The 12,655-nt window shown below is 40.1% G+C and overlaps 1 protein-coding gene across 1 annotated transcript in view; it reads left to right on the top strand.

The window, feature by feature from the left end:
• The window catches only part of LOC109928222 (eosinophil peroxidase-like), a 65,572-nt gene that overhangs the window by 21,881 nt on the left and 31,036 nt on the right, over nucleotides 1-12,655 (top strand). Inside the window, exons 4-9 of the mRNA XM_048607306.1 lie at nucleotides 1,617-1,792; nucleotides 4,509-4,641; nucleotides 6,912-7,041; nucleotides 7,148-7,354; nucleotides 7,446-7,806; nucleotides 11,134-11,294. Of these exons, the coding sequence (XP_048463263.1) occupies nucleotides 1,617-1,792; nucleotides 4,509-4,641; nucleotides 6,912-7,041; nucleotides 7,148-7,354; nucleotides 7,446-7,806; nucleotides 11,134-11,294 (1,168 nt within the window). The remainder of the gene's footprint in view (nucleotides 1-1,616; nucleotides 1,793-4,508; nucleotides 4,642-6,911; nucleotides 7,042-7,147; nucleotides 7,355-7,445; nucleotides 7,807-11,133; nucleotides 11,295-12,655) is intronic.

The raw sequence follows: 12,655 nt of genomic DNA, 5'->3' as shown, positions 1-12,655 counted from the left end.
GTGTTTCAACTGACGAAGGGAAGCATGCCATACGCTTTCTTTATCCCCTTATCCACTTATGTTGCCATTTTCAGGGAGCTATGGACTCCCTTTGTATATCAATGCTCCCAAGGCTTCTGCCATTTCCTGTATACTTTCATCATACATTTGATCTCCCAAGAAGCATCACCTCATACTTATCCAGATTAAAGACCATCTGACATTTCTCCGTCAAACTTTCCAACTGATCTATATCCGGCTGTGTCCTTTGATAACGTTCTCTTCCCATCTGATTGGATCAGACTACCACAACAGACCTTGTCAAATGTTTCAGTAAATCCCGTGGAGAAAACCCCACTACCCTGTCCTCATCAAATATCTTGGTCACTTTCTCAAAATTCTCAATCAAATTTGTGAGACAAGATCTTCCCAACACAAAGCCATGCTGAATATCTCTAGTAAGTCTATTCTTTTCCAAATGCAAGTAAATCCTGTCCCTAAGAATCTTCTCCAATAATTTCCCGACCATTGATGTAAGGCTCATGACCCTATAATTTCCTGGATCACGCTTGTTGCCTTCTTAAACAAAGGAACAATGTTGGCTATTCTCCAGTCTTCTGGGACCTGACCTGTGGCTAAAGAGGACACAAAGATCTCTGAAGTCCCCAGCAATCTCCTCCCTTGCCTCCTTCAGTATCCTGGGATATATCCCATCAGGCCCTGGGGACTTACTTACCTTAATATTTTTCCAGACACCCAACACCACCTCCTCCTTAATATTGACATACCCCAGAATATCAGCATACCCCTCCCTAATCTTACCGTCATCTATTTCCTTCTCCTTGGTGAATACCAGTACAAAGTACACATTAAGGACCTTCACCCACTTCCTCTGGCTCAATGCATAAGTTCCTTCCTTTGTCCTTGAGAGGACTTACCCTTTCCCAAGCTACCTTGAATGTTTTTGGAACCATTGTCAAGTGGAGATTCTTAAAATGATGCCTCAGATGATTTCTGATTGGCTGTACAATGGCATCAGAAAGTGGCCAAAACTTCCCAAATTGTCATTTGGCCAAAGCCAAAGTAGATTGTGCAGCTTCTAGTGGCCAAAATAGCAAATGCGTCATGTCATTACTGAGAACTGTCTGAGCTGGGAGTTAGGGAGCGTTGACATTTTCTTCTCTGCAACTAACTTCAAATAAAGGGCTGGAGGTTTGACAGGATGATGCATCAAACTCCTGCAACTGATTTATACATTTTATCTCCCTACTTACTATATCTTCTATTGGGGAATTCGCAGAGGGTTCATAAAAGATTTACACTACCAAGTGTAAACTACTCATTACTCTAAGATAAAACAAAGAACTGCAGATATTGGAGATCTGAAACAAAAACAGAAAGTGTTAGAGAAACTCAGCAGGCCTGGCAGCATTTGTAGAGAGAAAACAGTTAACGTTTCGAGCCCAGTGACTCTTCATCAGAATTGAACTGGTCAGAAGCCCAGTTCTTACGAATGGTCACTGGACTCGAAATTCTAACTTTGTTTTTCTCCCTACAGACGCTACCAGACCTACTGAGTTTCTCCAATGTTTTCTGCTTTTGTTTCATTGCTCTAAGGTGTGTTCTTTGATTTCTAGGAGTAAAGCAGTGCTGGCTGAAGGCTTCATTAGTGCCAATGACCTGCTCAGCTTCTTCAAACATCCAGTAGCAGAGACTCGCATGGCAGTGAGAGCAGCTGAGTTGATGGAAACTGCCATGGAACTCATTCGGCAGATGGTTTACACCCAGGAGAAGATATTCAGGAATGTAACAGGTAAACAAAAACAACTTATTTTTAGATAACACCTTTAAAATTAAGTATCCTGCTGCATTTTACAAAATAGCAAGAAATCCCACGTGGAAGACAGAAGCAGAGAAGGACTGGGGAGCAGACATTAGAATCAGTCTTATTTTGCATCGCATTCTGATAACGTCATTCGTGACCTTCTTATTGTAACTCAAAAATTTTGGCAAATTTAGAACCCTATAAGAGAGAAAGGAGGACAACAATCATATCTAGATATAATAGGGGACTAGGCCCACATCTAAAAGCTGGTATTTCATATGGTTAAATGTAGTATCACACAAGACTGACCTAACTGTAATATATTGTAATAATGGAGTATTTTGTTATACTGAGCTCTCTGCTGGGGATGTGTAAATAAAGTTTGTTTAATGATGACTACCTGCTGTGAGCTCACATACAGTACAACAGCCACCCCCAAGGGCTCTACACTACAATCTTTGCAGCAAGGACACCGAGGTGTTATGATGAATGAGTTCTTAAAAGTACAAGGCTATTACAAGGATATTATAAGGCTATCATGAAAGCAAATAGAAAACAGGAGCAGTTTTGACAAAGGGTCACTGGACTCAAAACATTAATTCTGTTTTTCTCTCCACAGATGCTGCCACCCCTGTTGAGTTTCTCCAGCACTTTCTGGTTTTGTTTACATCTCCAGCATCTACAGTTCTTAGTTTTATTATTGAAAACTAGGAGATATTGCTGTTAAAAAAAAATCAAGTTTGGATTCTTTGTGTAATTTCTTGATTAGGCCTCTACTTGCAATGTTGTGTATTAGTTAATCAACAGTTAGATTGATATCTTTTTTAAAGTCTCTTACATGACTATACAATAGGCTGTTAGAGCATGGTCTACTTACTGTAGAAAAGCACAGGCAATGACTACTTTTCTTAGATACCAAGTCATATATTGCATGATAGCAATAATTACAAGTACATTTGGTCAGGCAAAAGTACTCAGCTCACTCCAAGAGCTAGAGAAGAACACCTTGTCTTCACCCATACGTTGTGTAACATCAGTGGAATATTGGAGCCAATTTAACAAGAACAATCACCCCTTCAGAACAATAACCTCATGCAGTATCTCCAAAATTTCTTTCCTCTTAGTTAATCCATTATACAATCATGTAAGTAAATTATCTTGCAAGATATCAATAAGTACAATTACATTTAGTCAGGCATAATTATTAGGACTTTAAGAGCTGTTACAGATACATTTCCCTCTGAAATTTAGAGTGGAATGACTTGTCTCCACTCACAGACTGTGACTATCACTAGATTGTTTGGAGCAATAGATTGTGGGTGTGGTAACCTCTGTTGACTGGATGGCTGGTTTGCAACGCAGAGTGATGCCTGCAATGCAGGCTGAATTCCCATACCAGCTGAGATTGTCACGAATGTCCGACCTTCTCAACCTCACCTTTTTCCCTGAGGTATGAATACCCTCAGAGTAAACTGCTAGCAGTCATCGCTAATGAGTGTGTGGGATTATGAGGATTTTCCTTTAATTTACAGGAGCAAATGTAATATGAACATCAACCTCTTTGGAACAATTACATTACATGACAAACCACTACAGTCCATGTAATGTTGGTACACCTATCTACAGTACTGTTAGGAAAGAATTTCAGGATTTTGACCCAGTGATGATGAAGGCTCTAAGTCAGGATGAGTGTGCTTTGGAGGGGAGCTTGCAGGAGATTGTGTCCTACTAGGTTATAATAGTCATGGATTTGGAGGGGTGTGTTCTGTCCAGCTGATGATAGAATCAATTCAGTTAGCCATCCATTTAATCTCTGAAAGAAACATTCTGTGATTTTTGTTTCTTGACAAAATTGAAGATTTGTATTCATGTTATATTGTGCTGCTAAAGATCAGATACTTTCCTTGGCACCACATTTTTAGCAACACAAATATCACCAAATCCATTGTTTAAAAATCATTGGTCTAAATATGACTGCATAACTGACCTTCATTTTCAGTATATGAGACAGCAAGGCTTTTATCGATGTTTTGAGAAGTACATTTTGTCTTTTTTCTTATGAAAACTGTAAAGTAATAGTTTCAGATATAACCCTTAACCTCAGTTTTAGTCAGGCATTCATCCAGCTGATTTTACCCACTGAAGTATTAGCTGCTGGAACTGGGAATCTGCTCATTGTTAAAGGGGAAAACATTAGTCCAAATCAAAGTCTCGCTTGCTATGTTCGTTGTTTACTCCTGATCTTTGACTTAGTGCAATTCCATATTAATTATTCTAATATCTCAGTGGATAGCAGATGTACTGGTGAAAGGACCATGGCCCCCAACCCCTTTCTCTACCAGTTATCTATGGCCCTTGGGATACAATGTTTGATCTCTGTGCCCCTAAAATGGGGGAAAGCAGACAGGTTCACATCTCCTGAAGCTCTGTTAGAAAATGTACATGTGGACATCAGATGAGTGCAGGAATGGGGCTTAGCTCTGATGCCCTGAAAGACGGAAAAGTTTCCCAAATCTCCCGTCTCAATCCATATGAGAAGAATGATCACTCGACCAAGGTGAGAGATTTTAAATATGAGTCAGTGCCTTTGGTGGGGAAGGGGGCTTGCAATTAACAGAGAAAGAAACTTCAAACATCTTGCTATTTCCCTGGCCGAGATCACACTTTACACTCTCTGATCGAAACAGTGTTTTGTCCCTTGCAGATCTGCTCAGCAAGCTTGATCTTCAGGTGCTGGCTGATGCAACAGGTTGCACTAGTCAGTTGCGGTCGGTGACTTGCTCCAGTTCCTGCCTTCTCAACAAATATCGAACCATTACTGGCATCTGCAATAACAGGTACTGTAGCCACTGGAATAAGTATGTTGATGGTTTTAGCAAATCTGTCTGTTGCAAGGACAGTCCACTAACTTAAGAAGAAGCAGCCAAGACTAATGGTCTTAGTTGAAAGTCAATGGCACAAGATACCAGCAGGTTTGATGAGAGCAGGAGAGATGAAGATGTATTGTTGAGGTGACACCAAGCTTAGGTTCGAAGAGCCGGTGAGGAGATAGCTGTCTTGCATTTCCCTTTGCAATTGTTATGTCTGGAGTCCTCACCTGATTTATTTCAAGGAAAGCAACTCAAAAATTTTGATTCCAAAGCAAGTTTTCAGGTAAGTGCTATCTGCTGACCCCAGCACAGGACTACAGGATTGACGTATTATCAGAGGATTCACCGTATTGGTGAAATGCTAAACTGAGGCTCTCTCCGTCAACATTATAAAAGAACCACCATGGGCCTTTCTCCAAGAAGATTGAGGGTTTCTCCAAGTGTCCATTCATCCCTTATCCACCATCAAAGTAGAATCATTGGTTATCCTTCTCGCTGTAGTTAGCAAGACCACTCTGTGTTCAAATCGACTGCCAAATTTGCATAAAACTTCTGAAAGAATTAATTGACAGAAGCATTATGAACAATCTGCAGATGAGGTTCCCCAGGTTATAATGGTTCCAGATGGTATACATCAAATTGTCAAATTCCTGGAATAGGAGCAATGACCTGGTTCCCTTTCTTTATTCGCCCGTCTCCTTGGCCAGCCACAACAATGTTAATTAAAAAGGATCCCTTCACTTGTAGATACCCGTCTCCTAGACCAGATCAATTTATGTTTTAAAAAAAGCCAATTTACCCCAGCTTTCTAAATTAACTAAATAATTAGTTCCTAAATGGGGGAATAAATAATAATACAACACGTACTTATAGATTAGAAATAAGAATCTAAAAAAGACAAAAGTTAATAAGATACACAGATCAGCCTCTGGTCTATTTGTAATCAGTACATAGTAGAACACAGTTGAACAATGGATTTGTAGATTCCTGCCTTTTCAGGTTAACTGAAATTGCCTTGTCCTGTTCTCTTTTGAACTGGCTTGCTGACTAGCTTCCAGCATTCCAGGGTGAGGAAATCTTTTACCTGCAGTGCAGAGGTGACTAGTGGATAGCTCTTTGACTGTGACTTTCCCAGCACATGGGCACTTGAACTCAAGTGAGTGCACCAAAAACTCAGCCCACTGGCACACACGAGCACCTCAGCTCACTAGCACAAACGGATCATGGTCAAAACTCACTTTTAACCCATCTTTGTGCATTCTTGAAAGGAGCAAACACAAACTTGTCTCCTTCCCAGACTGTTGTCTTTTCTACCATCATGTTCACAGCCTGAGATACTCACAGAAGACTACAGTTCAGTTTGTAATGCATGTGTCTCCGTAGCTTTATTCACCCTTTTAGGTACATTTCAGGGTTTGTCTATAGAATTTAGATATGTAGCTATCTTTTGGCTGTATTCCCTCTTTTCAAAGAATACTTTGGGACATTTTGAAAACAGGAAAGTAATGATAAGATGCAAGCTGTTTTCTTTCTTATTTTCTTCACAATCGTGCAATTAAAGGGTTATTAAAAGACCCGGAACTGACAGGGTATAAAGTGTGTATGGGATTGGAAATGCACCGAGTAAATTCACTTCTGTCTCCTCAAAAAGGAGACCATGGATTGTCCACCAACACAAGTAAATTTACAGAGAGAAAATGTGGTACACAGTGTCCCTATTACTTCTTTCAGTTGGATACCTCTTAGTAAACCTGGAATAGCTTCTACATCCATGGATGGATATCCTCTGAGAAGCTGTCTAACAGAACAGTCTCCTGTATATGAACCATTATCTTCACCACAGTCTATAGCACACAATACATTAGCTATGCAGGTCTCTTCACTAGGGTTTTGGCAATTGCTTACTGCCAGTGGAATCTTGTAGAATCTGATCTGCACTCTGGAGATCTGGCCTGATACATGTTTGATTAGAAATTGTCTTACTGACTTTCGGTTGCTTAGGTGTCATTAATGTTATACCCTTGCTTTTACAAACTAAGATTTCACAATATCTCTTATTAGTAGGTATATATTTGCCCCATTAATAGATGTGCTACGATTTACCTCACAAATGCAGCTTGTTCCAATGGATTGTTTGAAGTCAACATTACCATTTTGTCTACCCCCCTTTTACAATTCTTCAAATGTTTGCTCACCAATAATAAATGACGATTTTGTTGTACTTTCTCTGAACATAGACAGCATTCCTGGTGGGGAGCAGCTAATGTCCCATATACGCGATGGCTACCGCCAGAATACGATGATGGATTCTCACTTCCGAAAGGATGGGTCAAAGACAAAGAATATAACAGGTTCCCCTTACCACTGGTATGTAGTGGGGCACACTGAGACAGGGTAGCTGTGTACAGTTGGTCAAGCTGTAACAGTAATGAGAGAGCTTTCTGAGCTTCACCGTTGCATTGGTTATTTCCAGGCCAGGACAGTATCAACTGCAATCCTGTACACCTGCAATGAGAACATTTCTCTGGACAGTAGGTATGCTCACATACTGGTGGAGTGGGGACAGTGGATTGACCATGATATGGACCTGACACCTCAAACTGCCAGTTCCTCTTCCTTTTTCGACAGCAGTGACTGTACATCATCGTGTCACAATGGAGGCCCATGCTTCCCAATACAGGCAAGTCTCTGTTCCACATCATTGATGCACACCGAATGTAACATTTCAAATAATATCCAATTTCCATTGAGTAAATCTTGCTGTTTCTCAGATCCCTGATGGTGACCCACGTGCCTACGAAAGGGAGAAATGCATGCCCTTCTTCCGTTCAGCTCCAGCATGTGGGAGTGGCAAGTCCGGTGTCTTCTCAGGACAGCTCCATCCCAGGGAACAAATAAACGGTATCACTTCCTTTGTGGATGCCAGCATGGTTTACGGGAGCACAGACTCCCTGGCACGGAAACTGAGGAATCTTACCAATGATCTCGGATACCTAGCCGTGAACCAGGAATACTCTGATGATGGCCTGGCCTACCTGCCCTTCATGAGCAAAACACTTCAAAGTCCCTGTGAACTGACCAGAGACCAGTCTCTCAACACAAACAAGTCAAATATTGCTTGTTTTCTGGCAGGTAAAACAATATCAAGGTGTAAATGCCACAAATTTATCATTATACTGTGAAAGAGAAAGGGACTAGAAGTAGAGAAAGGTCTTTGAACTTGGACCAGAGTCTTTTCATGTATTTTACACCTGCCAGGTGTCATGTACAAGAAGCAATAATTCATCATTTTGAATGTATTTCTGACTGAGTGCCTTCAATCTTCAAACATATTTAAATGCATGCTGTGCTATTGCTGCTAATTGAATGTTCTTTCAACATTTGGCAAATATTGGCAGTTTTTTTACTTAATCTAAATGCAAAGTTGCATCTCCTGTTTCTTTCCTTTCCTTAAGTACTATCATCACAACCAGTTTGCACTCTGGCTGTAGAGGCTAGGGGACAAAATTTCACCCTTCAAATCTCTAGGAAAGGCTTTTGCTCGATAACAATAGGACTAACTGATGCCAAAACACAGGAGATGAGATTGTACACCTCCCTAAACTCCAGTGTATAATGGTAACTGGTTCTGTTCTTTACTTCCCATTGTTTAATAATTAAGCAGTACCTTTGTAATCAATAGGCTTTTGTCTCAGCCGTTTGCTGTGTACCCTGGGTGGTCACAGATCTCTATGATGCTGCTTGGCTCCTGTGTTCATCCAGCTCTACACCTTGTTATCTCAGATTCTCCAGCATCTGCAGTTCCTACTATCTCTGTAGTGTAGACCATCCCTTTCTCATGGTGCTGTGAGTCCCTCACTAATGATGGTATCTGACAAGCATTTATTTTGCCTAATACTATCTTTGGCCCTACCTCCTGCTGCATTTGTCCCTAGGCTACTCTTATACTCTAACTGCTGACATCTACTCAAAAGTCCTATTTTATTATTATCTTTGTGCACACTTTTTTGAAGAATGACTTGTTAAATTTTTACCAAGATTCTGTATTTAAACCAGGTGCCTGAGTGCCACTTGGTCTAGTGACTAAGTAATTAAACCCCTACACTGAACTCTTATAAACATTGGTAGATAAATGTAATGTGTAAAATTCGTCCTTAAAGCTGAGAACACCCTAATCCATGACCTAATCTGCACCAAGTTATCTGGTCAGATTTGGAATTCCTGTTGAAGTGCTACAATTGACTTGTCCCTGAAGGTAAGAACGGAACAAAAAATCAATCCTGTGCCCGATCAGTGATCTCCTTTGGGACAATCACGTGTGGATGTCAGATTAAGAGAGGACTGCAGTTGCCTGTAAGTCTTAGCAAAAGTTCACAGTGAAAATTCTGCCCAGTGTTAGGGCCACACTTTCACTCCTGAATTGGGATCGTACAGTCAGAAAAATTCCTGACGTCACAGACTCAATTCAGCCAGAAGTGTTCAGAGAGGATTTTCGCTCCAGACAGGACAGTTAACTGGAATTGGGCTCATCACCACTGGAAAGAATACAGAAGTAGCCACAAGTCCAAGATCAAATGAGATTTTATTCCAATTGTAAAAAATAGAAGTTGATCTAAAACCAGTTCTTACCCCTCACACCCATGTACATACACATGCCATGACCATTCGTACTAATACATGGCAAGCTATAATCCCACCCACCACCATTTGCAGTTACATCTTCCATTCCATAGCCACAAAGGGCAGAGCTCAGGAACCCATGATGAGATAAAATACAATAATGTTTTAAGTATCTATTATAGAATTCATTATATTTTAATAGAAACACAATCATTAATAAAGCCCATTCAATACATTTAAATCCCTTCAAGTACGTAATCATACAGAGGGTGGTTCGCGTGTGGAATGAATGCCCTGAGGAATTAGTGGATGCAGGTACAATTACAATGTTTAAAAGACCTTTGGATAGATACATGAATAGGAAAGGTTTGAAGAGATATGGGCCAGGAGCAGGCAGATGGGTCTAGTTTAATTTGGGATTATGTTCAGCATGGACTGGATGGACTGAAGGGTCTGTTTCTGTGCTGTACGACTCTATGATTTACAAAACCCGAAAATTGCATTCATTGAAATATTGCTAATCTCTTCATAACCATGTCGAACTATCAACCTGAACTCATTCTGAAAATAATAGAGACTGTGGATTGTGCGTCCAGCAGCACTAATCCTGATGTCACCAAATAGTGAAAAAGGCAAACGCATTTCTTTTCAACTGCAGATTGGATAGTTTCCTTTCTTCAAACAGAGTTTGAGGGATTTTAGTTACGTGAAAGTGTAACAAATCTACAGAAATTATCCATTTAATATGCATGTTCATGTCTTCTTTTAAAAATTGCAAAGGATGCTGATCGCTCCCAAAGAGGCAACTGACATTCCCAAAAAGGAGGGCCTTGCCTTTCCAAAGAACTCTGCTATGTTCAGATCTTTTTCTCAAATGCCAAGAGCCCACATGCCATGTTTTGGAAATCCCAAGAATGAAAATTGCTTCTGTTTGAAAGCAGGTGCACCTATAAATGTGCTGTTGCTTCCATGTACCACTGAGGAGGTGTGAAATATGTCCTGCCCAATTACCCTCCCCTCCCCATCCCCAGCTAAAATGGTGTTTGCTCAGTTTTGGGGAAGAGACTTCTGGATTTGAGGCTTTGGGTCCTTTCTGGCTAAACAAACTTCCCATATTCCAGGAAAGCATTAATGTCAGAAAAAAACAGGAAGAGAAGATTAGCATGCCAACAGTATACAAAATAATAGCTGACCCCTCTGACAACATTACATTTCAGAAGGAACAATGGAAGAGACAGACAGTTCTATCAGTCAGACTGGTCCAGATTGGAGTTAAAACCAGTTCTTTATAAACTAACAACCCACTGTGAGACATTAGTTACCCTGAATTCATTAATAGCGGAGTTAGCCTAATATCTTCAAGCCTGTAGACCTGAAAAAGGCCCAAAGAATTTTTTATTTATAAATATATTTTTACACATTAAAATATGTGAATTTTAATGCTAAAAAATTGAATACTTCCCATTTGAGGAACTGGTACCAGGATAGGAGGAACAAAGGTTATTTCAGTAACTATTATGGCCCGTTTCTGTAGCAATAAAATAGTCACACTGCAGCAAGACTGGCCAGTTTGTCCAACACCTGAGAACTTGAATAAAGTCAGAAGTCGCATGATACCAGGTTATAGTCCAACAGTTTATTTGAAAACACAAGCTTTCGGAGCGTAGCCACTTCATCACCTCACTTCACCTGATGAAGGGTTTTACACTCTGAAAGATTATGTTTTCAAATAAACCTGTTGGCTATAACCTGGTGTGACATGACTTCTGACCTTGTCCACCCCAGTCCAACCCTGGTACCTCCACATTGAGAATTTGAAGAACATGTTTTGTCTTGCAGGAGATTCCCGAGCAAACGAACATTTAGGGATGCAGGTACTGCACACAATCTTCTTACGAGAGCACAATCGAATAGCCTCAGAACTGCACCAACTAAATCCACACTGGAGTGGAGAGACCCTGTATCAGGAAGCACGGAAAATAATAGGAGCATACCATCAGGTAATGAAGAGAATAGCTATTGGCAAGATAGGGATCCCTTTATTTTCCAAGCAATTTCTTTACCTCTGCATTCAAATCCTTATAGACGAAGCATTCTGTCAGAGATTGTGGCCATGTGATTTTCTTCAAAGCTTACATCTAAACTGCACCTTATCCAGGCTTTAAGAAATGTGTGACAGATACCCAAGTGTAGACCTTTTATTCAATGACAAAACAAACATATCCTTTATTCATTCATGGGATAAGGGCATCACTGGCTAGGCAGCATTAATTGCCCATTCCCAATTGCCCAGAGGGCAGTTAAGAGTCAACCACATTGCTGTGGGTCTGGAGTCACTTGTAGGCCAGACCAGGTAAGGATGGCATTTTCCATCCCTAAAGGACATTAGTGAACCAGATGGGTTTTTCCGACATTCAACAATAGATTCATGGTCATCATTATATTCCTAATTCCAGATATTTTATTGAATTCAAGTTCCACCATCTGCTGTGGCGGGATTTGAACCCAGGTCCCCAGAACATTATCTGGGTCTCTGGATTAACAGTTCCGTGATAATACCACTAGGCCATCGCCATATAGTTATAGATAATAATCACAATAAGTCTGTGTTTTCCAGTTAACTTACCACAGTTTCTGTGTTTATAAATGGAGTTAAATGGTCGACCAATTATAAAACTTGTGTCCAAACATATGAACAAGGAGCAGGAGTAGGCCATTCAGCTCCTCAAACCTACTCCACCATTCAATTGGTTCATTGTGGGTCTGATTATAATCTCAAATCTGCATTCTCACCTATCCCTGATAAATTTTTACCCTTTTTCTGAACAAGGATCTACCTACTTCTGCCTAAATAATATTTAAGGACCCTACTTCCACCAACTTGTCAGGAAGAGAGTTCTAAAGATTCATAACAATGTGAAAGAAGAAAAATGCCTTGTCTTGTTTTAAATGTGTGACTCCTGGTTCTAAAACAGAGACCTTTAGTCTAGATTCTTACATAAGAGGAGACATCCTCTACACATCTAACCTCTCAAGACTCCTTAGGATTGTATATATCTCAATCAAGTTGCCTGTTAATTTTCTAAACTTAAACAGAGCCTAGCCTATTCAACTTTTCCTCATAAAATAACACACTCATTCCAAGTATTAATTTCATCTCAGCACTCTGTGAAACTTTCACTATTAAGAAAACATTAGTTTGTTTTATTCTTCCTGCCAAAGTAGACATTATTTGTTAAAAAATAATATCAATTCCATTTATATAACATCTGTCATGACATCCTGAATCTGAAGCATAATTGCCAACAATTTGTGGTTTTGCAGGGAACAACACATTTGCACCGGAGGAGAGATAACAAGG

The sequence above is a fragment of the Rhincodon typus genome, chromosome 17 (genome assembly GCF_021869965.1).
Source record: "Rhincodon typus isolate 14 chromosome 17, sRhiTyp1.1, whole genome shotgun sequence".
In the NCBI taxonomy this organism is placed as follows: domain Eukaryota; kingdom Metazoa; phylum Chordata; class Chondrichthyes; order Orectolobiformes; family Rhincodontidae; genus Rhincodon; species Rhincodon typus.
The sequence above is the reverse complement of the archived record's forward strand: the minus strand, read 5'-3'. Positions and strand labels throughout refer to the sequence as shown.